This window comes from Euprymna scolopes, chromosome 2 (genome assembly GCF_053919585.1).
Source record: "Euprymna scolopes isolate OS-2025 chromosome 2, ASM5391958v1, whole genome shotgun sequence".
Lineage (NCBI taxonomy): Eukaryota > Metazoa > Mollusca > Cephalopoda > Sepiida > Sepiolidae > Euprymna > Euprymna scolopes.
This window is the reverse complement of record NC_136483.1, coordinates 25764378-25792160: the sequence shown is the minus strand read 5'-3', so window position 1 is coordinate 25792160 and position 27783 is coordinate 25764378. Positions and strand designations below refer to the sequence as shown.

At 35.2% G+C, this 27783-nt stretch overlaps 1 protein-coding gene across 1 annotated transcript; it reads left to right on the top strand.

The window, feature by feature from the left end:
* Window positions 1-26411, top strand: LOC145289954 (elastase-like). The gene is made up of 2 exons (XM_080136450.1): window positions 1-125; window positions 24322-26411. Exons 1-2 carry the CDS (start codon window positions 77-79, stop codon window positions 26163-26165), a joined length of 1893 nt encoding a protein of 630 aa, XP_079992576.1. The 5' UTR covers window positions 1-76; the 3' UTR covers window positions 26166-26411.
* Window positions 26412-27783: the final 1372 nt, after the last annotated feature.

The window sequence follows — 27783 nt, the reverse complement described above, 5'->3', positions numbered from 1 at the left end:
TCAAGGGAAGTGTCCGTCAGTGTTCCCTGGTGAAAAACGAGGCGAGCGTTCTCTGTATCTCTGGCGACACAAGAGGATGGATGCTTACAACGGACACAGTTTTTGGCGTCTTATCGTTGTCTTGGGTGAGTCCTATTATTATCTTTATACGACAAAAGCATTCCTATCTGCACACATATATTACCTACCATAAAACCCGCACCCATTTTAACACATAAGATATAGACATACGCAACGAATGCATTTTCGCACGTTACAGGATCGCGTGTACACTTTTCTCATGTTGTATATTATAGTCAAAATATATTTTTATGGGCCATTTCTTTTTGACTAGGCTAAATTTGTCCTGTCTATTTTGTCTTAAGACGACATTGTTCCAGATATTACTCCCTCCTTTTGTAAAAGGAATTATTTTATCGCTTACTCTTTGAAGCGTACTCATTGCATATACGTTATTTCTATTGTCAGCACAAGAGTAGCACTTTTGTGGGAGCTGAATCCTCATTATGAAAAAACAACCACGCGCATAACAGCTCCCTCATGGGAAGAGAAGTAAGCTTATTAAAAGTGTGTTCTATGTAAGCATCGCGATAACATATGTATGTGAAAATGTAGCGGTTTTATAGATAGGTATATAGATACATCGTTCGAAGGTGATATACAACTGTAGCAATCCGTATAGATAGGATATATATATGTGCGTGTGCGTGTGTGTGTATGCGTATGTGTGTGTGTGTACACATCATGCAAAATTTACGCAGTATTGTACATATATACATATAATTGTTGTACAATCTATTTTATTTTATACCATAATCAATATAATATAATTCTCAAACAATAAAAACTCAACATTCCCAAAAAGAAGTGTAGCTGAGACTGTGCCGGAAAGCAATATCTAAATCTAAATTTATGAATCGTCACTGCTGTGTAGCAGATGGACAGATAGATACATAATGCATGCATTATATATATATATATATATATATATATATATATATATATATATATATATATGTATTATGTATGTATATATATATATATACATAAACACATACAAGTATATACATAAACACATACATATATACATAAACACATACATATATACATAAACACATACATATATACGCACACGCACATATAGATATATACATACATACAAACACATATATATATAGATGTATACATACACACACATATATGTAGATATATATACCCACACATATATAAGTGTATATATATATATATATATATATATATATATATATATATATATATACCACTCATCATCTACCTATGACATTTTCGAGAATATATAATACCTTGTAAGAAATATGCCTTAGTAGTTGAAAATGCTTTATATACGTATTTAGATTTTATTTACCTGAAAGATTGTGCTGGTGGTGAAATGGCTAAGAAGTCCGACTGTGGATCCCACTACTGGGTTTCAAACTTAGCTTAAAGTACTTCATTTGCAATACTGAAAATTTCTGATAAAGCAAAGCAGTCTCTGCATATATATATATATATATATATATATATATATATATATATATATATATATTTATATATATATATATATTTACGTATATATATTAATATATATATATACATACATAAAGTTATATATATGCATACATACGCACATATATGCATATATATACATAGATAATACACACACACATATATATATTATAATGCTTTACTTATGGATTGAACACTTTTTTTGTTCAATACACTTGAACTTATTTAATACGCGCACATATACGCTATATATATATATATATATATATATATATATATATATATATATATATATATATATACTAGCATTGGTGCCCGGCGTTTCCCGGGTGTTTGTTGAGCAAAGAAAAAATAAGTGGTAGTAGAGAGGCAGGCTCGAACCCGTACCGCGAAGGAGGAAAAGAACGGGAAAAGAACCTGACGACTTTTCTGTTATGACCACCGCTACCGAAAGTGGCATAAGTTTAAATTAAGGCTAGACAGTCAAAAAAAGGGGAGACCTTCGAAAATATCGGCGAAAAAGCGACCCCTCCCTGTAGAATAGTGCCCAGTTGAGGGTGAAGAAATTAATGTTTTTAGCCAATTTTTCGGTATTTATCGTCTGAAGGGTCGATCTTCAAAATGATACTGATCTTGTGAAAATCCATCGCCTCTGTCGAAAGTTTTAGGCAGACATGCAAACATGCATACATACATTTATATATTTGTAGCTCAAATTTTCCACCCAAACCGATTAAAAAAACTAGCTCTATCTCTGAATGCCCAATATATAAAATTTCAAATGTTTGAACCAGAAATTGAATAATTTGGTAGAGACCGCAGAGGTCAAATGTTTTTTTAACTTTGCCCCCTATTATGACCACTTTACATTTATTGTTTGGAGCTCAAATAAGTTAGATCCATGTCATAGGAACGCATATCTAAAATTTCAAGTGTTTATACACAAAATTGGCACAGGAGTTTTGTAGAGTTCTCAAAGGTCAAATCGTTGAACTTTGACCAAATTTCTGGCCCAACACCGATTACAAAGATTTTCCCAAATCTCAATATGCTGTATATCAAATTTTGAGTTTGTAGACTAAAAATTGACACAGTTATTTCCTAGGGAAAATATACAGATAGACACAGACAGACAGACAGACAGACACTTTCACTTTTCTGAAAACGCAAAGCAGGCTCTGCATATATATATATATATATATATATATATATATATATATATATATATATATATGCAGAAACTGCTTTGCTTTATCAGATATATATATATATATATATATATATATATATATATATATATATATATATATATATGTGTGTGTGTGTGTGTGTCTATCTGTGTATATTTCCCTACGCAATAACTCTGTTAATTTTCAATCAACAGACTCAAAATTTGATATACAGCATCTGGAGATTTGGGAAAATATTTATGTCAGGTCATGTCATATGCTACTGGTACCATGTAACACAGTACTACCTGCCTCATGGTCGGGTCACCGGCGACTAAACTGGTTCCCCCACCAGACTTGTTGGTGAGGAGGGTGGCTAGTCTCCCTGAAGGATTAAAAACAAGACCTTCCAGAGGGCGAATGAACGCTTTTTCGGGGTCAACAGCCAACTAGCACCGTGTATATTTGTGTATCTATATATATATATATATGTGTTGGCGGTGGAGAGGGCTCCCGTAAGCCATGGTGAAGGCAACCTTTCTAGGAGAAGCAAATCTCTGATTTAAAAAATCATAAAGCGAGAGACCAGTACTCGCATTAGGCTGGTCTGCAGTTTAACTTGATGCTGCCTATCTTGTTCTTGCTTGTTGCTGGATTTCAACATTTTAAACAGAGAGAGAGAGAGAGAGAGAGTGAGGGAGAGAGAGAGAGAGAGAGAGAGAGAGAGAGAGAGAGAGAGAGAGAGAGAGAGAGAGAGAGACTTAGCTGGCGTACAAAGCTAAAACTCTGTAACATCATCTTTGTATACATACTCCCTCAGGCATTTGGGCTCATAGACTTTAAGTGTCTGTGGGAGTGACACTCGTCTGACAAGACGTTGCAATCATATATATATATATATATATATATATATATATATATATATATATATATGTATATATATATAACCAGTTTCAATATGTTTATTAAAACACCTCAGCCGCTGTATATAAGTATTAGTGATAATAACATTTTCACTACAAAACAAAAAGGACATGCTCTTTGATTCTTTATTGCGAGTAGTGAATACATAATATATATTTATTTATTTATTTATTTGGTGGGGGGGAGAAATGGAGATAGGGCATTTTATTATTAATGTTATATATATATATATATATAGAGATGTTTTTTATTTGTTTTTGTTAGCGATATTCTTTGAACAAATTCAATTATTTATACGAAAGTGCATTTTTACCTAAATGCGAGTTGGGAATAATTTTCCCTTTGACCAGTTTGGTACCCCCTAAATGGGGAGCGGCATATATATATTATTTTAAAAATATTTTGAAAATATAATTATCCACTGACACGTGTTTCGTCGTCTACGACTCATGAAAGTGGCTGAATCTATGCATATATATATATATATATTGTTTGTTATCCATGTATAAATGACTAACATTTTTGAAAATGTCGAATTAGAGCCGAATCATGACATTAAAGTTTGCACCCTCAAGGGGTTCACTAGCCTGTAAGATAAAGTACACACACACACACACACACACACACACACACACACACACACACACACACACACACACACACACACACACATACATAATGACCAGTACTTGTAAACTAAGTGATGCCTAGAAATTCTCAGTAAGAAAAGAAAGAATGAGAGTGCAGTAAATACAGACCGAGAGAGGGAGTAAGAAAGAGGAAAGTGAGAGTGATCAATTAGATTGTTTAAAATAACATACAAGAAAGAGGGCGAAAGTGCTTAGTATTTTCTTTTTTTTTCCCTCAACATACGCTGTGGACTCTAAAATATGTCTAGAAATAAAATGAGACGCTATGGAGATAGATGTTTAAGATATTGAATTAGAAAACTTGAATAGCGAAGAGATTTTTATCAGAAATCAACGTGCGCACGTGATGTAGCCAACTTGTTGTCATGGAGATTTGTATCATTTCAACAACATTGTGTACAGCGTAGTTGAGAGACACAAGTTGATATAAAAGGCACGTGACTTTGGAGAGAGAGAGAGAGAGAGAGAGAGAGAGAGAGAGAGAGAGAGAGAGAGAGAGAGAGAGAGAGAGAGATAAACATTTAGGTAAAGGATAGAAGTATATATTCATATTCTTTTTAAAAAAAACATGTTTTTAACGATATTTTATCCTGTTTCATTCTTCATTTTTATCGGCACTTGCCAAAACAAAACTCAAACAAAACATGATTCGATTCTTTCCTTTCGTAATAGAGATGCACCTACCCAGAACATATGCTCTGAAGTCAAAGACATATCTTCATTGAGTTTTTTATTTGAGACAAATAATGATAGATTTTAAAAAGGATATATACATTCAATAATATATTTTTTAATTAACTAATACACACACATACACACACATATATATATGTATGTATGTATGCATGTATGTATGTATATATATATATATATATATATATATATATATATATATATATATATATATATATATATATATACCATAGATCGGTAGCAATGCATAAACATGTAGATATAACATAGAAACAAACAAATAAATACTCTGATAATGAACTGAGCTATTTGATTGACAGGTAATGAGATTTAATGATTAGACAGAAACACAGACAAATAGATAGCTATGTAGACAGATAAAAAAATTATATTTTGAAAGCAATACATAACGCGATAAAGATGGAACTGAAGGAAATATATTTTCATTAAAATAAATAATATATTCATTTTTGTAGAGGAAAAAAAAAACGATAGCAGAGCTGATACGACGATACGTCCATATATGTGCCGGTCTACACGCGTTTGTTACCGGGGGCAACCGAAATGTCTTGTTCGTAGCAATGGAAAAGGTAGTTCGTTGCAAGTTTGCAACAACGCAATGATAAGGACTCTGTTGGTCGCGTGTCTCCATCAGACGTTGAAAACAAATAGAAGTTACAGGCGAGAAAATCCGAGTGGCTACATAGGATTAATGAAGGCACGGATTCGACTGTAGGAGTTGAAAAAGATAAAAATTATATATATTTTTTTATATATATCTGTATGTAATTAAATTACAAAAATAAATATTATCTTTACATTAGAACCAAGTGAGATAATAGAAAGTTAAATATACTAGATTAAGCAAATATATATATGGTTAGTAAGTTATAAAATATATATGGCGATTAAGTCTTATGCGCGAATTTTGTGGTTGTTTGTCGTTTTTATATGCGTATCTTCTATTGAGATTTTAGTTAATCTCAATAGAAGATGCGCATATAAAAACGACAAACAACCACAAAATTCGCGCATAAGCCTGCAGAGTCCTAGAGTGGATACTTCAGAATAAAATTTTCTAACAATCAACTCGTATGGACACCTGTGATTATAAGTTTTACAAGATATTACTGACAGTAATATTCTATAAGTACTATCCCACCTAAATAAAGAATTGCTCGATATACAAGATTTCGATGTCTACCATCTCTTCAGAGGAGAAAATATTAGCAAATTGTTATAATGGTTTACACCTTATTTGCTAAAGTCAGTGAGACATGGAAAATCACAATTAAAAGTTGTTTAAGCCTTAAACAACTTTTAATTGTGATTCTCCATGTCTCACTGACAAATAAGGTGTAAACCATTATAACTATTTGTTAATATTTTCTCCTCGGAAGAGCTGGTAGACATAATAATATTTCAAATGTATTCTTTGTCTTACATAGAATAATAACATGTTTTGGATATGAAATTCAAACATTTCACGTCATTAATTTTAAATTCATTGAATGACTAAATTTATATATATATATATATATATATATATATATATATATATATATATATATATAATTCCAGGCTAATATTTTCCAGAGGTAAAGTAACCAATGAAGTTTTGACGAGGTTAATGTCAGAGTGCTCAATACCGAAGTAGAGCAAGATATACTCTTTATTTGTTTTTACATAAGCATTAATATGTCGCAACACATTCATGAGCATGTTTCGATCAGATAGTTACTAGTAACTAGAGACCTAAGCTATATCGCGTGATGAGGTCCTTACTTCCTAGCAACCAACTGACCGAAACATACCCAGGAATGTGTATTCATATAAAAACAAGTATATATATATATATATATATATATATATATATATATATATATATATATATATATATATATATAGTAAGTTATAAAATATATACGGCGATTAAGCTACACAGAATATTCCGCGTTTCATCCACTCTAGGATTCTTCAGGCTTATCTTATATATATCTTATATATATATATTATACATACTATTATATAGTCACTTTTATGTGTGTGTGATAGAAAGAGAGATTTCCTTCCTCATAAGTTCTGAAACGGTTGTAAATTTCGCACAAAGATTATTTATATATCTGTCAGTGTTCTTAGATATGCTTTGTACAGAAGTTCATTCGATAAGTATCGAAAATCGTAAAAATCCGATCATAAAAATATTCTTTCTTTCTCATAGATGGGAAAAATTTTTACACGGGAATATTTTACGTAACACGGGCCAAGGGCGATAATAAATTCCCAGCAAATAATTTTTTCTTAAAAACAGAATCATAATAATTTGGAGAAATAGTTCAGTAGTAGAGCATTCGACTACAGATCTAATGACCCCCTGTTCAAGCCCGAGTGTACCTCACCTTTTTAATTTAATTTTCTCATTTAAAATTGCCGCTAATCATTTCTTCGTTTGGATATTTTAAAACTAATCATTAATCAGAAGTGACTTTTCCATGGCATTCATTATCAATCACAAATATCAGCTGACGTGATATTGTAAGCAAACTAAACGGAATTTGATGAACGACATTATCATTATTATGTTTTAATTTTTCTTGCGAATTAGTCCACTAGGCAAATTATTCCTCGTAATATATAATACTAGCAAACCACCCGGCATAGCTCAGTCGTAAAATACGCTTAAATATGATATTTTGATTAATGTAGATTTCGTATTTATTATTATTATTAATCATTTCTGTTGAAACCTTTTCTCGTACTAAATATTAATTTTTTAATATATTTTCACTTGTACATTGGACCTAATATATAGTAATGATTTAAAAAGTAAAAAAACAAAACAAAAATGACTCGTGTGCCACCGCCGAGATTCGAAACTAAAATATTTAGCTTACTTTTTCCTTTGGCGTTAGTGCTTGAGCTATGAAGATATGTTTGCTGCAAGGCTAAAAATTAAAACATCAACCAATAGCTATTACTTTACGCATTCATAATCGTAAGGCCGTCGTTCGACCTTCACCTAGTAAATTTCATTTCATAATTTTTAATACTTTTGCACCGATTTTCCCCGGCTAAAACCCAAATACAAAGTTTCGCATGGGTTTGAATAAATTATATATTAAGTTTCATGTCTGTAGACCAAAAACTGACAAAAGAATTTGGTAGGTAAAATTGTTTAAATAAATATATATACGCATACATAAATAAATATAGAAATAGGTTTGTGTTTACTATAATCTTTTTACGCAAATATTATGCAAGTATAGATCATGTAGAATATCTGCATGAATATAATTACACGTAATAGTTAATTAAAGATGATCATCCCATAACAACACCGAACAAAATATTAGGGAATTAATTAAAATGAAGTTTAAAAGAATGTGCAAATTAGCTAGATCTTTTGCTAGTGAATGCAATTCCACGACTCATGTATAATAAAGTTGTATTTTCTTTTTAAATAAATAGAAAAAGGATTTTGAATATGAATATATAAATACAGTTTATTTACCAGTTTCTAGCAAACTATTAGAAGGGAAAGAAAAATAATTTAAAAAATGAGTAGTGAAAAAAATAAAATCCGGAATTCTCCAGGGCGCTACTGAAAGCCCTAATTAAGTAGACCTCCAGAGCACTATTAAAACTAAATTTTTTTAGATCCCCTTCCACGGAAAAATTATCTTTTTTAAAATTAAAACACGGAATGCCCTCCAGAACATTACTGAAAGCACAAAATAAAATAATCAAGGCCTCTAGAGTACTACTGAAACAAAGTTTCTACACCCCTAAAAGATAAATTAATTTTTAAGTGAGCACTGGAAAATAAAAATAAGGAGGCGTTCAAAGCGCTACTGAAAGTACTAATTAAAATGAGGAATTCATCCAGTGCATCATTAAAATTAATTTAATATTTTATTTCTTATTGCAAATAAAACTGCGCTATGATTTTACGAGAATTTTTGTTGTACAACTTTTTCTTTCCGTCACGGTTGAGATTCCGTTTGTTTTTTTCATATGAGTACGATTCTCTACAAGTACCTTATTTTTTATTTAAAAATAAAACTAGTCGGTTTTACGTGATTTCTGTTGTACAAAATTTTATTTCCGTCACTGTTAAGATTTTGTTTGTAATTTCATATGGGTAGGACTCTGTGCAAGTATCTTATTTCTTATTTACAAATAAAACTACTCGATGATTTTAAGTGACATTTTGGTGTACGACATTTTCTTTCCGTCACAGTTATGATCTTGTTTGCTTTTCAAATAGTTAGAAATCCGTACAACTGCCTTATTTTTTTAAATTAAAATATAAGCTATATTACCTCTAATAACACTACGTTTATTTATAAGAAAAGCGCTTCAAATTAGTTAAAACACAAAACTTATCCGTGTAAAGTAATTTATCTTGCCTTTGACACGTACGTAATAATGTTTCGACTTAGAATGTGTTGGTGTAAAAGATCGCCAATGTACAAAAGAAAAAGACCAGAGCACTAATAAAACTAAGTTTCTCATCCCTAATCTATGGTTTATTAGTATAAAAATATGTCATCAAATTACGCGACAAAGAAACCAACATTTTGACAAGCACTCATAGCATTTTAATATTAGTATTATACATAGATTTTGTCACTTTCAATACAAAGTGAGAAAATCTATTCATATTACTAATACTAAAATATATATATACATGTCTCTTACTCTCTCTCTCTCTCTTTATCTACATTTATACATCTTTATATGTATATGTATATATGTATACACTTTATTTATATATCTTTCTCTCTATTTATATTGCTGTATCTGTATATGCATGTATACTCTCTGTCTCTTTATCTGTATATATTTATACATACATGTCTCTAACTCTCTCTCTTTATCTGTATTTCCTCTTCTATTATCACGATGCAACCTCCTAATGTAATGTATGTAAGGTCTTGAGAATAAGACAAATCTTTAAAATTCAAATCAAAAACATTTACATAACTGTTCTGGCTTGCAATAAGCCACAAAGAAAACAGAACAACGGAATAGAGTTTAAACAATGTATTACTGGAACAACAACGTAAAAAGGTTACAACTGAAAAGAGTAGTAAACGTCACCGAGCAGGCGTGGGTCGCTCTGGTGTTTAATCCACACCTGGGATCAAAAGGTCTATGGTTTATGTAATGGATAGAACAGTCCATTTGGAGGGTGATTCCCCCACAACAATAACTTTATCAGAAGCAGAACTTTTAAATCCTTAAAAAAAACAGAAGTGCTTAGAATGAAATAAGGAACATATGTTATATAGGCTTTGTTAACAAATAGTCAGCACACGACGAAAAAAAATCAAGAATAAAATTTAAAACATGCAAAAATAAGAAAAATTAAAAAGACAATCATGTTCTCGTGAAGCAAAAGCGTCAAATTAAAACGCATTTTCTATCGCGCGATAGCAATTATAGGAAAATATTAATACCACGCGGTAACATCAATTCAGTTCAATAGCCCGATGGTGCTCACGTAAATGAAATTCTGAAAATTCTGTGTAGCATAATTGTCATATATATTTTCAAAATTTACTCTCTCTCTCTCTCTCTCTCTCTCTCTCTCTCTCTCTCTATATATATATATATATATATATATATATATATAATCTTGACTATTTCACGTCATCAGACCTCAGTAGCATTTCATGTGCGAAAACTATATTTGATTCTATGTGTTGACTGCATTATGGAACTTTTAATTCTATGCTACTTACATGAATCAACCAGAATTCCATTTTATTTCATTCAGTATATACTATATTCGATCACACACACACACACACACACACACACACACACACACACACACACACACACACACACACACAGTCAACAAAAAATTATTTTCCAAGGATAATCACTAATGTTCGTTAATTATGCTTGCCCAATAAACAACATAAAAAGGAGCGGGCAATTACCATATGTTTGTAAAACGTAAATCTAAAAGCCTATCTTTTAGATACCTTTACCTCGTATATCGGGAGGTGACGGTGGTCTAATGGTTAACGACTCAGACTGAAAACCCGTTTGTTTCAAATTGTAATCCAGTTCGTTCCACAAAAAATCTCTTTCACTTAGGATGGTGGCAACCTTCACGTGGTTCCTCCCGATATCATGATGTCTTTCTAGAAAGAATTCTGACTAGAAAGATATCGGGGAAACCAATGCTTAAAATAGAATCTTCAGATTCATACGATATGATGATGACCTCCTATACTCCGTCTGTGCCTGCTGTCAAGTTACCCCATTTAACAAGTGTTCTATTATTTCATATGGCTACATCGAAGTATCTATTATTAATGTATCCTCGTTTATAAGGATTCTTATTCCACTAGGAGTTAAGAGTTATTTTGATAACTCTTAACTCGTAGTGGACTACGAATCCTTATAAACGGGGATACATTAATAATAGAAACACTGGCAGCAGTGACTTTAACATGTGATATTTTGATATGGTTAATTGATTACAAGTTTCAAGGTTCACACAATAATAAAACTTGTCCTTGTCTTCAAAAATAAAATGTAATTTTTTTAAAGAATTAGTTTGTCTGGTTTGTGTAGCCTATCGTAATTTAGGTGCGCCTCCATCCGTAATCCTCATTTGAGACCCCGTCGTAACTCTATCCAGAACGGTCTTAGCATTATTGTAGGAACACAAACGTCATATTTATTCGGATTAATTCCTGGATATTGGTTCTGCTCTCACATTATGATTAGATTTTCATTCGTCAACGTGCGGGCAATCGTAATGCATTTCTGTATCTTCTGGGAAACTGACCTCTGCCTATATCACAGACTATTTTTCACTATAGGTTTTAATTTGCCCCCCCCCATCCTATGTACCTGCTGCCACCGTTTAACAATTTAATATATGTAATTTAATATGATCACAATCAAAATCACTCATATTTCGAGCTATCATGCTGATGGCATGCCTTTCAATGAGGTTGCAACTTTGACTTCACATACGTCAATTTAACAAGTCGATTCATTTGGTTTGTCATGTTAGCGCATCGATCATGCTTTAATTCAATTAAAACCCGCTTTGTATTAGCAGAATTACTAAATTTGCATCAGCACTGCGGCAATAAATGATCGGGCAGCTCCCTATAATAACATTCAGATGATTCGCGAAGTATTTTTCGATGCGTTCAAAATCATAGGTCACATGTAGCAGCCCTAGATATGCTACCTTGAAGATAAATACTTTCTATTTAAACTTGATTGCAATAATGATTGCGTTCTTTTATCCGCCGTAGATCAATCTATTTAAAAAGACCTAAGTTGGAAATTACTATATTGTCTAGATATTAGTTTTCAAGTAACAGATTATCTAAGCACACCTACCTACATACCTACCTACCTACATACCTACTACTACTACTACTACTACTACTACTAGTAATAATGCAAATTAAAACCGGCAAAACATTTGAAAACAAAAGAGAAGAAAATTTTCACCTACCTTAGCAGTTTCTTGTTTTTCCGGGATGAACGGTGGAATATTTTCCCCGTGTTATTTTTGACGCGTGGAGATCGTTCTTTTGTATCGCAGAAAATTATAGTACGGACATTTCGATTACATAAGGTCGATCACGTGCGTCTAGGGCATGGATAATCATTATGGTGCCGCGGAAATATTCTTGGGTCGAACCGTAGGCACGGCATCATAATATGACTATCTTCATTGGAAACACCGCAATGAATTTATCCATCATATGCTAGCATTAATCATTAATTATCCGCAGTTAGTGCGTGTTAGATAATTAATTGTTATCTTGACTTTACCGAGTTTGCAGCTGAAAACGTCTTTTCGTTTTTCCGATGAATAATACAATGAATTTAGTAGTTTCTTGCATTCCAAACGAAGTCAAACTACAAACTGAAAAATAATTTACTACAGAAAACGTAAAACTAAGCAAAATAAATGTTCAATCGAACGGCACCTTCTATATACCATCACTAAAGCACAACAAACTGTAATATCACTGTGAACCTTTTGTTTTTCCGTACCCTTTCATCTCAAGGCCACCCTAGTAAAATATGAGGACAGAGATGATTGACAGCCGCTTTATTTCAGTTTTTTTTATTTTACAAGGAGGTCATCACTTATCAAGGCCCAAAAGCCACTCAGGGATAAGGGTTATTGCATGTACAGTACGTTGTACGTTAGTGTTGAGATTTCATAAAGTGTCTACTTAAGAGGGCGGTTCATCAGGAATTTGTTTACGTTGGATTTGAAGACATTCAAGTTGTAGTAAGGTGGGAAGCAGGCAGACGGAACAGAGTTCCACTGGCATGCTGTTCTAAGAAAGAAGCTGTGTTCATGGAATCTACCTTTTGATTTAGGCACAGATAGAGAGTAGGGAAAATTTTTGACAGTGGCTTTAGCTAGACGGGTGTTTTTCGTAAAAGATTGGCGAGGGGGGGACCAGAGATTTGAGCTCAGACGAGCAATTACCATTGAAATAACGGTAAAACAAAGACAGACTCGCAACGTCTCTTTTGTGGGAGAAAGGTTGCAGGGAAGAGAGAAGGGCATCCCCCACTAAACCACGAAGTTTATTTTGTACTCTGTCAAGGCAGGATAGGCTATTTTTAGCAGCTCCTGCCCAGATATGGCAGCAGTATTCCATTCTTGGACGTTCTTGGCTTTTATGTAGATAGAGAATTGCATCAGTAGTGAGATATCTTCTGGAGCAGTAGAAGGATCCCACCATCTTTCCAGCGACCTTGGCAACAGACTTTATCTCAATTAGGTTTCCTTCTTTAATTAATGATGAGTTCATCCGATAGAAAGATATTCAGGCGATGTCTCTCCAACCATGTCTGTCACAGATCGCGCAAAAGCGCCTCTGTGTTCCGTGTTACACATAAACTTATAAATTATTGAGTGGATTATAACCAAATTTGGAATACATAATGCTACGCCCCATGCTATTTAAAGTTGACATTTCAACCTATGGACCATCCGACGAAAATTTCCATAGAAAACATAAAAAAACTAGGCGGCACAAAATTTGATCACGATTATATGAAAATAAAGTGAAGTTATTATATAACTTTACAAGGTCACAATTGGTCAATGCATGGAGCATTGTTGCCACATATGAGTTAGTGCCCCTACTACCAGTGTATCACTCTAATACAGTGTCTATAAAAGCATCTCAAATCTCACGCAATATCGGTCATACTTCTACCTCTGTCCATGTATTTGTTTTGCAAATTAAAAGTGTAGAATGTGCTCAGATGAACTAATAGCACTTGTGTCCTTTCGACATAGTTACTTTCGACTAACGAGACAAGCAGTATATATATATATATATATATATATATATATATATATATATATATATATATATATGAGAGAAAGAGTAAGAGAGATAAAGAGAGGGGGAGACAGAAACAGAAACAGAAAGAGAAAGGGGAGGGAGAGAAATGCCTGACAAAATTCATTCGGCTACATAATACAAAATTTATTAACGGAAACTAAAAGAAATGCTCGACAGATCGAGAAAATCAACAGAAAATTAAAAAAAAAAACAACCCAAAACTGTCGTATTTAGCCAGACTTATCTCGATATGAAAGGTTTCGTGTATTTAAAAACTGTACCTTTTAATAAAAGCGACCCTATTGGAATAATACTTACACCAGCAGGAAACAGTGGAGTAATATGACGATATATATTGAACACTTACCAATGTCCGAGAAAAAGCGCCCGCTCAGAATTATTGATTTATATTTATAAAGAATTTGCATGCGTGGACACCGCTCAGTTTTAAAAGACGAAATACAAACCAGAGTAAGGCATGCAAAAAATAAAATAAAATAAAACAAACGAAAAAACGTGATAGAAGGACGTGAAGGAAAAAGAGGTTTACACAATCGAGGGGAGTGTACTATCTGGGACATAGTTTGCAGGGGTAATATGCAGGGAGTTGAGCAGCAATATGTCTGTTTACAGTACACTTGAACTTCTGCATGTCAGTTCAGCCAGGGAAGCAGAAACTTGGAAGGGAGTACAAAGGCTTGGAGTTCGTTGGAGCACCTACTATTAAAATACTTGTAAAACAGATAGAGATATGCAAAATTTCGTCAATGGCACAGCCGTTGAAGACTAGATGATTGTGCGGGACCTATTAGGTTGGGCACTTTTTTTTTAACCCTGGCTTAGAGGGGGATACTACTAGCAGATGCATTAGCCCAAAAGCAATAATACTCTATACATAGGCGAATGATGCCCCTGTAAAGGTACATGATACGCTCAAGCGTAAGTAACTTTCTAGCACGCTAGAGAGAGCCCACCTTCTTTGCAGCAGCCTTGACAATGCTCTCAGTGTATCTGTTCCAATCATGTCTCCCGTGAACGTTTAGCCGAGGAGTTTGAACGAAGTATTTTCAGATAATGCATAATTAGCCATGGCTATTAGTGGTTGAGAAGGTTTCTTGTAGTTATTAAAAGAAAGAAGCTTAGTCTTGGCAGCATTGAATGTGATTATTCCTTTTTGTTCCAATTCCACTACAAACTGAAGATCTTCCTCTAGGGTTTCCATTATTGCCTTGGATACGTGTTCATTCATTTTCCCGCGTGTCTATTATAGAGCGTGATGTCATTAGCAAGTATACCCATCTCAGAGACAATTTTATATATATACACATACACAGGCTGATCCAAAAGAAGTTGCCGGATAAAAAAATTCATAACTTCTTTAATTTTTAATATTTTTTATTTAGTTGTTCAGAGCTTATAGAGTAACCCTACAAAAATCGTCATGAGTCGTTACACGACCGAGAAGCGGGTATTTATCGTACAGTGGCACTTTCGGTTGAATTCAAATTTCACATCCATCAGCTTCTTTTGGGAGACACACACAGAGACACACAGACATAGACACACACACACACATACACACACACACGCACACACACACACACAGACACACACACACATATATATATATATATCGTGTCAGGAAGCGGTGAAAAAATCAAATGCTCGATCGTGGATGTGAGAGCTGATTGATTGATTCCATTCAGCATTTTATTGTTGATTCAACGCAATGAAACCACTGGTACGCCTTTGAAATATGTATATATAGTTTTAAAATAAATATTTGTATATATATATATCTGGGCTTTTATGTTGAATTATCTGTTATACGGCATATCAACCCTTTTCGGTTCATGTACTGCCGAAGCAGGATATGATTAAGTGCGTGCGTTTTATTAAATACAAGTTTCGATTTTACCCGTAACTGTGCCAATCGATAAGATTTGTTTAGTTTGTTCGTTTCGTGATATATATTTCAAACTATTCATTGTAACGCAGGTTTTTATCTAACCTAATAGTACTACAGTGTGACTCAATGCAATAGGTTCGACTGAATTTAAACTCGGCTTAGTCAATTCCATAGTCACTGTCTGCATTCATTGCAGCTTACAACTATTGTGTGTAAGTGATATAGTCATAAACCACAGAATCGATCTTTAATTAAAATTTCATTTCATTTATAATATAAAACTTCAAATTTTTAGAGATTAATAAAAACATGTTAATATTGGGTTCAGGTTGTGAGCTGGAGTAAACAGGGGTCCTTATTCAATACCGGAAAACGCTGGGTGCGCCTGCTTATTAAACAAATATTATGACGAGATTTGTATATGTGTCTTTTCGCGCGTCTATTTAATCACTACATAAATATGATGATAAAGTGTGAATGAGGCGAAAACCGGCTTGAGGAGGAGAATAGAAGTTTTTGAGTAATTAATACGCCACCACTTATCAAGGCTGGGGAGGCATTCGAGGATAAGTGTTAAAAGGTGTGTTAGCTGGACGAGAGTAGGTTAACCAGTAAATTTGCTTCGTATGAATCCAATGATTCTATTGTTGACATTGGTTTCTTCGATTCCATTTTCTAGTCAGAGACCTAACTAGAAAGTCATAAAGTACTTACAGGTGAAAGTTGCTAACATCCGATATGTTTTTGTGGAACGACCTGGATTCGAACAGCGCACATAGGTTTTCAGTATGCATCTTGTTACCTCTCAGTAGTTGTGATATATAGGTTTGTTTGTTTGCATGTGCTTTATGGTTGGACCGTGGAATTAGCAGATTATTTAAGAGTATCAAACATCAGTCTCATAAACTGAAGGCTACTTGTACAAGACCGAACATTTTAACTTTCTTTCTAATCATACGCAACAATATGTGCCACTACCCAATATCTTTATTATGGAGTTTCCTTTAAATCTAAAAAATGAATACCCAGTAAATAAAATAAAAATATTATTTTTTGGAGAAACAACAAAGCGAACCATGTATGTCCAATTACGTGTATTAAAACTCTTTCTCGTTCGTACTAAATGTCAAATTGACAACAAATTGAGGCTAGCTTAATATGTATGGTGTAAGTGTGTATTGTATTTATCCAACGTGGTTATTAAAGACTGCGGACAAATCTACGTTGTTAGCAGTGACCTTTATTAACTGCGGAAATAATCACGACGGAAATATCGACGGCATGCGAAACTTTATTAATTACATTGCAGAAAGAATCCAATTTTTTCTGAACGGCCCTAGACTTTGTCAAAATGCTTGACTGAGATTTGAAGATTCAAAGGGCAAATTTTTCTCGTTTCCCTTAAATTACTAACAACAATCGTCCGACATTTTGCAGTTATTACGTAAACTATTTTCTAATTTGTTAAATTCTCATTTCCGCGTCACAATTGCTGCATCTTAAAAAAAGCAAGAGCTGATATTCAGAAGATGCGTCCATTTATTCTGTGCGATAAAAAAGATATTCAAAACGTAAGCGTGACAAGCATACAGACGGATTGATCCACTGAGGGATAAGTAATAAATAAATATCCTGAAAAGTTGCTGGAAAACACCGATGCAAACACTAACAGAGGATAAATTCAAAACGCTGAAAACAAAACTTTAACTTTAGCACAAGAAGATTAGACTTTCCGTAAGCTTAATTCTATGAAATAAATATTTTATTTTAAAAAAATGTATATTAATTCCTTTTTCAACAAATGTTTCAAAGAAATGTCTTTTTAAGACGCAAGCATGTAAACAAAAACTGAATAAAAATCATAAGTTTTTTCCCATGGAAATTATCTAAAAAGGTTTTTTTTCCAAGAAAAGTCTAATAAAAAAATTCTATTGGTTTCAGATAGACGAGTGTTTTTCATGAAAGTCAGGACATGGGGACCATAGATTACAGCTCAGACGAGCACTTTTTTTTCTCAATAAAATCATATACTAAGGAGGCAGCGTCCAAAAACGAAAGGCCTTATTGAACCAAAAAGATGCTGCCACATCTGACTCCTCACGGCGCTTAAATTTGTATACTTGTATTATTCTTGTATCGGAACGGCCCCAAGTTCGCGCACCACTGTTTCTTTAGATCGGGCACATGCAATAATGCGTGCTTATTGCTATGACTCTCCACACATTTACCACATTCTTCTTGATTTGGGAGGTCAATCAGCCATTTTCCCTGGTGAGACTTTTGTACTTCTTTGTTTCAAGTTGAAACTCTTCCATATTAATTGTTACAACTGGTGGCTTGGTTTATTCGATGTTCAAATTTGGGAGGTGACGCCTTAACCGAACACACTTGTATAGTAATGTGCAAACTTTCTCTGGAGCAGAACATGGTGCTGTGGGATTGAAAACAGGAAAAAAACCTTATAGTTAAAAATAATTCGTCTCTAAAAGAGAGAGATACCGAATAACAACAAGTGAAGCATGCGTGACCCCCAGTGAGTGCACAGTGAACGAGGCATAAAACAATGACTAAATTAAGCATTTGTCCCCCCCCATTTAGCCCCAAAATCCCCAGAGGACTTCAAATCCCGGTGAAAATTAAAAACGGTGCAGATTTAGGCCTTAACATATATAAATTTGAGTTCTGCACCGTACAAAAAAAAAAGAAAAAATGACTAAGTCCATTATTTGCCCCCCTTCATTTAGCCCTAAAAGTCTCCAAAGCCTTAATATATTTAAATTTGAGTTCAGCACCATGTAAAACTGTTAAATAGACATACACAGAAAAATTTTGGACAAATATGGTAAAATAGTCCCAAAAATGAAGTGTTTTTATTAGCCCTAAAAGAGCCCCTGGGGCACACCCAAGATTATCGCGAAGTATAGACAAAGATATATTATATAGAAATCAGTTAGTTACAACTATTCAGGAAGTTTGATAAAAATCCAAGGCATCAATTCTTTTTTTAAATACACACAAAACGTCAATTTTAGCCATTTTAACTCGAAAGGCACCCCTAGGGGTGTAACCGGAGTTTTCCCGGAAAAATCCGTTCTGTTACTTTTTTTACGCATATTATGTTTAATGTTTGTGCAAAATTTCAAAAAAAATCCAAGCGTAGTTATTGAGAAAACAGACAAACGGACGAATGGACGAACAGACGAACGGACGAACGGACAGATCCACCCTCCTTTTATCGGGGGACCAATAAGGAATATCAATAACAACAGAAACAACAATAACAATTTAAATAGAAAAAAATCGTAATACACATTGACAAGGGAAAGTTTTCGCATTCTGTTTATCTCAACGAGGATTTTCCGATACAATACAATGCATATTGTAAAATAACAAAATTTTATCTTGTAAGCAGGACGCTCTTGCTTAACTCTTCAATGGATTATACACGGCGTGTCCTTTACTCTTTTCCTCATGTATCCGCATGATAGCTGCCCCACTTCTGCCTAAAACGCTGATCACACATGATACAAGATGGTAAAGCCCTTTTGATTCGTTCGCTTTTCCGAAATGGAATATGCACACTAGTTTAGCTTACAAATCGTCAGACAAATTTTCCACTTCCGTATTGTTCCCGAAGTTTTTGAATTCGTGGCTTTATTTCCGTTGGGATCACTGGCGTTACACATTAATAGCTCAGTCAAACGACTCGTTACATTCCTCATTTTCTGTAGTTGTTGAGTAGTCTGCCTTCAAAGCAGAGTGAAGACCAGATATGTGGCGTGAGATTCTATCAACCAGGACACATTGCTGATTGACGACGCCAATCACTCGCCTCTGTTTGAATTCGGTAGGATATCGACAGCCTGACCGTTTTATCCAGATAGTCTCCAACATTATATGACCCTCTAATCCCTTCGTCGTCAAGTGACTACACAAGTTCGATTCCTTTCACTTTAGCCTGCTACGTGAAGATAGCATTCGCACGTGCAATTTCCTGGGACACACCATCCTTCAGCTTTACATTGGACCAGTATGTAACTTCCTCAATGGATCACTGCTTCCTGGTAACAATTCTCTCTATGCTGAAGCAGCTCATTTTCCAGTTGCCATTGCTTGATTTTACATATGCGAATCACAATCGCAGTCGATCTTTCCATTCACAAAAAATCGGTCTGACTATTATGCTCTTGAAAGACAGACATCACTTGTCGAATACTAATTGCTGAATATTGTTATGCAACTGGTCGCCAAACAGTAAAACGAGTGGATCCACAAATGATGAAAGTAAAAGTTGTTACTAGTATAACGAGTGACATCCATCTGATTCCTCGTCATACGTCACTTGCATTTATTTACCTTTTGGTCTTGCGTTGGATCAATTGATTAGCACGTCTCCTAGTATTTGCTGACTTGTTCGACATGTAATTTAATCACTTTTGGGTTTACGTAAATACAGTGTCCTCTGAACGCGCGATTACCCACATTACGTGTGAATGTCGCCTATCTGCAGCTGGCTCAATGAGCTCACTGTAGCAGCGCATGTTTGATCAACGGACTTGGCTTTCACTTTTATCGTGTCAGCTGGTTGGCAAGGTTTCCGTATGACAGAATCAATGTTACGCAGACTGCATGGTCATACTCGGAGAGAAAACTGTTTAGGATGTCTAGCTTTAGTCTTATCAGTACTTTGCTTGCTGCCTTCATGCATAGTCTTATTTTTCTAGTAATCGAGTCTCACACCCAACGGTAGACACAAACGGTGTCAGTATGCAGATTTAATCTTTCTGCTTGTCACTGGAGTGCTAGGTTAATGCCTTACATAACGCCATCTAACTCAGCCAGGTAGATGTACTATGCGTTGATCAGAATTGCAACATACTTCCTTCAACACGGCATCATATTACTCCAACAAGACTCCCAAACGCATACATTAATTACCTTTCCATTGACACACTACTTCCCTCGGACTCAGTCTCCGTGTGTTGTTCTCACTTTTTGCAATCATTTGGACTCAGTTATGATTTCAGGTGTTACCCGTCTTCAAGCTGCACCGGATGTTCATCGCTGACTTTACCTCTTCATTTATGTGAATGTCGACGGGGTACACCGATAACGCTTTTATAACTTTCTTTTCTTCATGATTTGCGACGCCATATTCAACCCAAATCTCAGTTTCGTTAAGGCAGTATCAGATGCTACGAAATACTACCGTCTGAAATGGTCATAAATTTTCTCGACCCACACTTGCACACACCTTCTTTAGATCAAGCAAGGATACATTCGATCCTTTCTGACGCAACACGTCAATTTGCTCAAACATACATCAGTCGCACCTTTGTTCAATGGCCACTGAACGGATGAGATCCTTTAGAGGTGCAGTCTTTTGGTTGGAGTACAGGATTAACCAGCCATCTTTTGTTCAGTCGTCTTGTTCATATGCGGCGCTAATGTTCGCGGCTACAGTGTTATCTGTGACGATATTCTGTACCTTGTTTAGTGCTTTATTGTCCGTCTATTTCAAGGATGGAATCCAGATCTTTTGGTGTTGATCGAACTCTGATCTAGATCGGTGTAAAATGCAACGCTCGCCGATGCCTTCGGAATTTTTACATCTCTAGCTAGTGCAATGAGGTTGCTACTATCATATGTCTATCCGTTTTTATTATAGAGACGGCCAGTTTATGGGATTTTACTCAATAACAAACACAGCAATAATAATAATAATAATAATAATAATAATAATAATAATAATAATAATAATAATAATAATAATAATGTGACGAGGCTTGAGAAAGAAGACAGGAGCAATCGCTCATGGCAAATTATGTGAAGTGTCACATTGATTAAATGGTTGAAAGTCCCCTGTGTCGACAGTGTGGACAGAAAGGTGATGGTGCACATTAATGTTGAAAGCAAGCTTTTAAAAGTACAGCATGCGCCATGACTATTGTAAGAAATATCCGTTGAGATATAAGAAAATAAGGTTGAAATGAAAAATTATACAAACAGGTTCTAGAAGGCGTGATGGAGAGGAATAATGTGAAGCTATTGTAGGATATGAATATCCAATGTGGCAATTTGATTGATTCAAGGAGACCAGATTTAATTTTGTTAGAAAAAAGAAAGCCGAAGCAAAGGTCATTGATATAACAGTACCAGCTGATGTGAATGGGGTAAAAGAGCAGAAGAAGATCGAAAAGTATCAAAACTTGAAAAGGGAGATAAAAAGATTGTGGGAGTTGAAGTAGTACCTGTTTTGATGGGAGCTCTGGATGGTGTGACATAAGCTGACAAGTAGATTAAGAAAATTGGCATCTATTGCAATGTTAGAGTGCTTCAGAAGACTGCCTGGTTGTTAACCGCCAGAACAGCGCGGAAAATTTTGGAGGTCCGAGAAACGAATAGGATGGTAGTGTGACACAATCGTTTGCCGCGGAATTATTCTTAGTTTTTTCGTGTTCCGTCCTGACACGGCACCAGCTTCCCGGAGCCCTCCCTCCCCCCCAAAAAAGCCAACCCAAACAAACAAACAAACAAACAAAATAAACAAACGAAACAAAAAGCAAACAAACAAACAAACAAAAAAACAATGAAAACGATAGACACATCCCCTTATATCTGAGGGTTGATATGACGTCGGCTACATTTGCTGGTGCTTGCGAGTCTCGTCTCCGGTCTTTTTGGTCATTATTACGGGCAGAATTTTATCGACGTTGTTGATAACAGGGGCTGCTTGCTGAAATTGAACGCTTGTACAAAACAGCGAACAAAGACATTTTTTTTTATTATTCACACGTTAGGAGCTTTTTAATTCGATCCGATGCGTGCCACTAATAGCGTTCGCAGCTAAAACTAGCATGCGTCCGCCTTTGACGTAGTCTAAGCTCCAACTGTTTTTTACAATACAATTCAATTCTCCTCTTTGTCTTCATTGAAGGAGAGCAAAAAGAAAGAAGGAAAGAAAATAAAGGGAAAGAAGAAACGAAATATATATTAGTTTTAACGCACGTATTTTGTTTTTCTAATTTAGACGCCAACATACAAAGTTGACTTTTTGGGCACCTAGAGTTTCGGATAATTTTAACTCAACCGAGTTTCGTAAACAAATGTCAGTCAAACATGGTTGATATATTATTCTGACATTTAAAAAAAACCACACAGCACCTGCATGATACGTGTGTGCTTCTCCACGAGAGCAAGCTTGGTGCAAGGCTCAAAATGTGCGGAACTCAAATGTAACATTGCTATTACAAACAAACAAAAGAAATAAATAAAAAATCTGGATCGGCATTTTTTAAATTTTTTAACAAAAGAATTTATTACCGTTATACGACAGTCTCGATACAACTAAAACGTCTCCCGCCCTGTGTTTTCTTCTCTGACCTTACGCCGTCTGTTTCTTTCGACCACGTGGAGAATTTTTGTCCCTTCTTTTTTCTATTTTTCTTCTCGCACACACTTCCGTATTTGCACATGCACGTTTTTGGCTCCTGCTGATGCTAATTCTTTCGCATGCCAGCCATCTTTCGCTGCTGCTGATATTTTCTGACGCGCTCATATGCACTACGTTACACCCCAAGAAAAATGTCCCACTCATTTTTCCACATTAGCCTATGTTCATTTATTATGATTCGAATTATCTATCGGCATGAAATCAGCAATAACCACAGTAAGACACAAAATGTTACAACAAAAATAATAAAAATAATAATAATAAATCATTAAAATAAAAAAATAAGAGTAAAATTTGACTTCTAAAATTCAATAAAATTTAGAAGAGTTCGTGCAAAAATATCTCTCTCTCTTTCAATAATTATCTATTTGATATCAAAGGTATAATTAATCGATCTCCAAATATAATTACAAATTTGAATGTTCAAATTCCATCATACGTAATTAATTTGCACGTACATCATATACATGTTTGTTTCATGATTAAAACGATCTTTATGCTTATCTCATGCACGTAACAAATCCATATAACAACAATCTCTAAACAGCAAACTATGTGAACACGTATATTTTAAACTGCTGTATTCATTTAATTTACAATCGACTCATCTCTTTTTTAATCTGTTCCTTTCCAGGGTTATTTTCTCCCGTATGTGTGTGGTCAGCCAATTGGAGACAGGCAAGGGATGCGTTCATATCTAACATGGACTTTTTGGACAGCATTGACAAGAGAGCCACCGACTTCGGCTTCACAACCCGGGACCTTCTCGGACTGACTAACAAAGAAGGACTCGTTTTGACCGACGTGGCCGACAGCATCCAGGCTACGCATGTCATTCGTTACCAAGAAACATTTGATGGCGTCCCTGTATTTGATGCAACACTGACCGTTGAAACGGATATTGATTCGAACAGCTACACTGGTCAAGTGACGGGCAAGATCGCTGAAGACATAGATAATGATATCGAATCTACGACTCCGAACCTCTCACCCGAAGAAGTCCTTGAGATAGGGATTGCCAAGGGTGGTTTTCCAACAAAGGGGGCTCGTATTGAAAGCGATAAACCACGTTTAGAGATCTACCTAATGCCTAATAACACAGCCCGGCTCGTTTATCGCGTTTTATATTATGCGGAATCCGGAGATAAGAGTTATCGTCCTTGTTTTATGATTGATGCCCAAAATGGCGAGGTATTGGAAAGATGGAACATGCTAGAAACGGCTCGAAAATTGTATCAGATGAAAGCTATCGGCGGCAACAAAATGATTGGCGAACGTAAATATGGAGACACCTTACCTTATTTGAATGTCCTCAAAAAGGGGGATAATTGCACGTACGAAAACGAGGTCGTGCGCGTCATCAATCTGAATGGAAGCAAATACCTCGACAACGAGAGACATGCTGTTTATAAGGTGTCATGCACCCATGGACCTAACGACAGTATAAATGGTGCTTATTCCCCAGCCAGCGATGCTCTTTTCTATAGTGGCGTAGTTCACAAGATGTATATGGAATGGGCACATGTATCTCCCAAAAAGAAGCTGCCCCTTGTTGTCCGTGTTCATTATGGCCACAATTCAATGAAAGCCGTCTTCAACGGCCGGAATTTTACGTTCGGTGATGGGGCCGGCGATTTCTTTCCGCTAGTTGGCCTGGACGTGGTGTCTCACGAGATTTCCCATTGCTTTACCGACGAACATTCTTTTCTTATCTATGAGGGTCAGTCAGGTGGTATTAACGAAGCTTTCTCTGATATAGCAGGCGAGGCTGCGGAATATTATCAGTTTCATAAATCTCATTGGGTGAGCGGCGATCACATCGCTAAAACGCCGGTTCGACTCCTTTGTGATCAAAAGGCGGACGGTAAATCTATTACAGATGCTTCTAAGTTTGTTAAAGGTATTGACGTCCACTATTCAAGCGGCGTTTACAATCGGTTCGCCTGTTTACTGTCAAATATGGAAAATTGGAACACCAAAAAGGTATTCCAGATAATGGTCCATGCTAACAGGTTCTACTGGCACCCGAAAACAGATTTTGCCGAGGGAGCTTGCGATCTGACCAAGGCCGCTTACGATTTAGGTTTTGATGTCGATTCTGTAGTATCTGCCTTCGGAAATGTCGGCATCAAAGTGTGCGAAATCGGTAGTTACATGCGAAATATTCACCCCGGCTCCCTTATCTCAGATCTGAATGCTGATGAAGGAGAACAGATCGTGTTACAGTTGAAAGTAAAGGTTCCGACGAAAGAAATGCGTTTAGTAACTTACTCCGGCACAGGCGAGGTGGTCATGTTCGTACATACACGAAAAATCCGTAAAAACAGAAATGCTATGTGGTCATCAAACCAGCCGGGAACCAATCAGTTTGTGAAAATTGATGCGCCGAAGCCTGGGCGCTATTATGTTGTGCTTGTACCAAAAATAAACTCAAAATTCGCAGGAGTGAAAATTAAAGTTGATTCGTCCGATTCGTGATCATTATGTGAAATCAAAGAGCAGTAGAATTTATTAATAATCTACCTTTGCTTGCCGAAACCGACACGCATAAGTCGAGGCACTTTGATCTTCTTCTTCTTCTTCTTCTTCTTCTTCTTCTTCTTCTTCTTCTTCTTCTTCTTCTTCTTCTATTCATCTTATAATTGGTATAACGTATAAATACTGGTATTCTATTGATATATATAAATATATTTTAATAATGAGATAAAAACGATTTTATCCAAATTCTTAATCTTATTTCTGTGTTCTATCTCTCTGAATATTTTTAATAATATATAATGTAATATAATGAAATATAATGTAATATATATATATGTATATATATATATGTATAATTAAAAAAAACATTATACTATAAATACATTGTAAGCGTACAAATATTTCATCTGATAGCTTGTAAATGAAATTGTTTTAAATGTTTAACATTATAAATACCAGCAATAATATGCTTTCCGGGTAGAATCTCTTTGCTAGTGTATATAAGAGTTGAAATTGTAAATGAACAATCAATATTGTTGTTTTTTGTTGACGTACATTATCCTACCTAAAGAGTAGGTAATGTCTTGACAAATGGGATCATGACAACAGAAAACACACTACACTACTTCCCAAATAATGATGTGATGCCTTGGAAAACGGATTTGTGAAAGCCGAATACTATACTACCTCAAAAAGATAATGCATGAGAGTATAATATTGTGATGATAGAACAAATACTACATCACTTCCTCCAAAATACAAGGTAATCTCTGGAAGTACACAGAATAGACGATACACTATCTCGTCGCCAATAAAAAGGAGGAGGTAATACTTGGAAGGATTGTATCATAGCCAGAAAGCACTAACTAAGGAGGTCACAAAGGCCAAGGATGATGGCATTAATAACAGCACACATACGAGATTACCCCTTAATTAAGCATACATTAGTCTGAAGTATTATAGAAGTGATGTGTGTTGTTCTTGCTGGTTTGGGAAACGCGTTGGAAACGTAATCATTTGTGATAGGGAATCAGATATACAGGTTATGTGTTGTGATACCAGCTGCATCTGTGCGAGTAAAAAATCCAAGTCAGTTGTTGTGGTCGAGATTGAAGTCACCAAATGCATGCACTCGCTAGTGTCGAGGGAAAGTGCTGTATCTATGCTGTCAAAGTATTTGCACATTCCTGGCTAAGTAAGTAGCTAATGTTATGTTGCATGTTAAGTCTAAAGCACATAAAGGCTTAATCGTCCGATTCTAGTTTAATTTCTCTAGTCAAGGGAAGGGTGTTTCGGATATAGACTCCAAGCCCGTGCATATGTCTGTCAGAGTCCTTACGGCAGAGTGTGAGATATCCAGGCATGTTAAAATAGTTAGAGGGGATGGAGGAAATTTAGGCAATGTTAACCCCTCCCCACAGATGAATAAGAAAAAAGATATTTTTATTCAGGAAAATGCAGTGTTACAAGTTGATCGCAATGATAGCAAAACAAAATCACTGGCAATTTGAATTGCTTCCGTACTCACTCTATTCATTGGAGCTAGCTCCTGCGGCTACTTCAAAATAAGTTTTTAGAGAACGCGATTAAACTCCAATTAAAAAAGTGATGCCAGAAA

Coding starts and splice junctions, on each gene's coding strand:
- LOC145289954 (XM_080136450.1), top strand. CDS start 77: ATGGATGCTTACAACGGACACAGTTTTTGGCGTCTTATCGTTGTCTTG. Junction 126..24,321: donor GCGTCTTATCGTTGTCTTGG/GTGAGTCCTATT, acceptor GTTCCTTTCCAG/GGTTATTTTCTCCCGTATGT.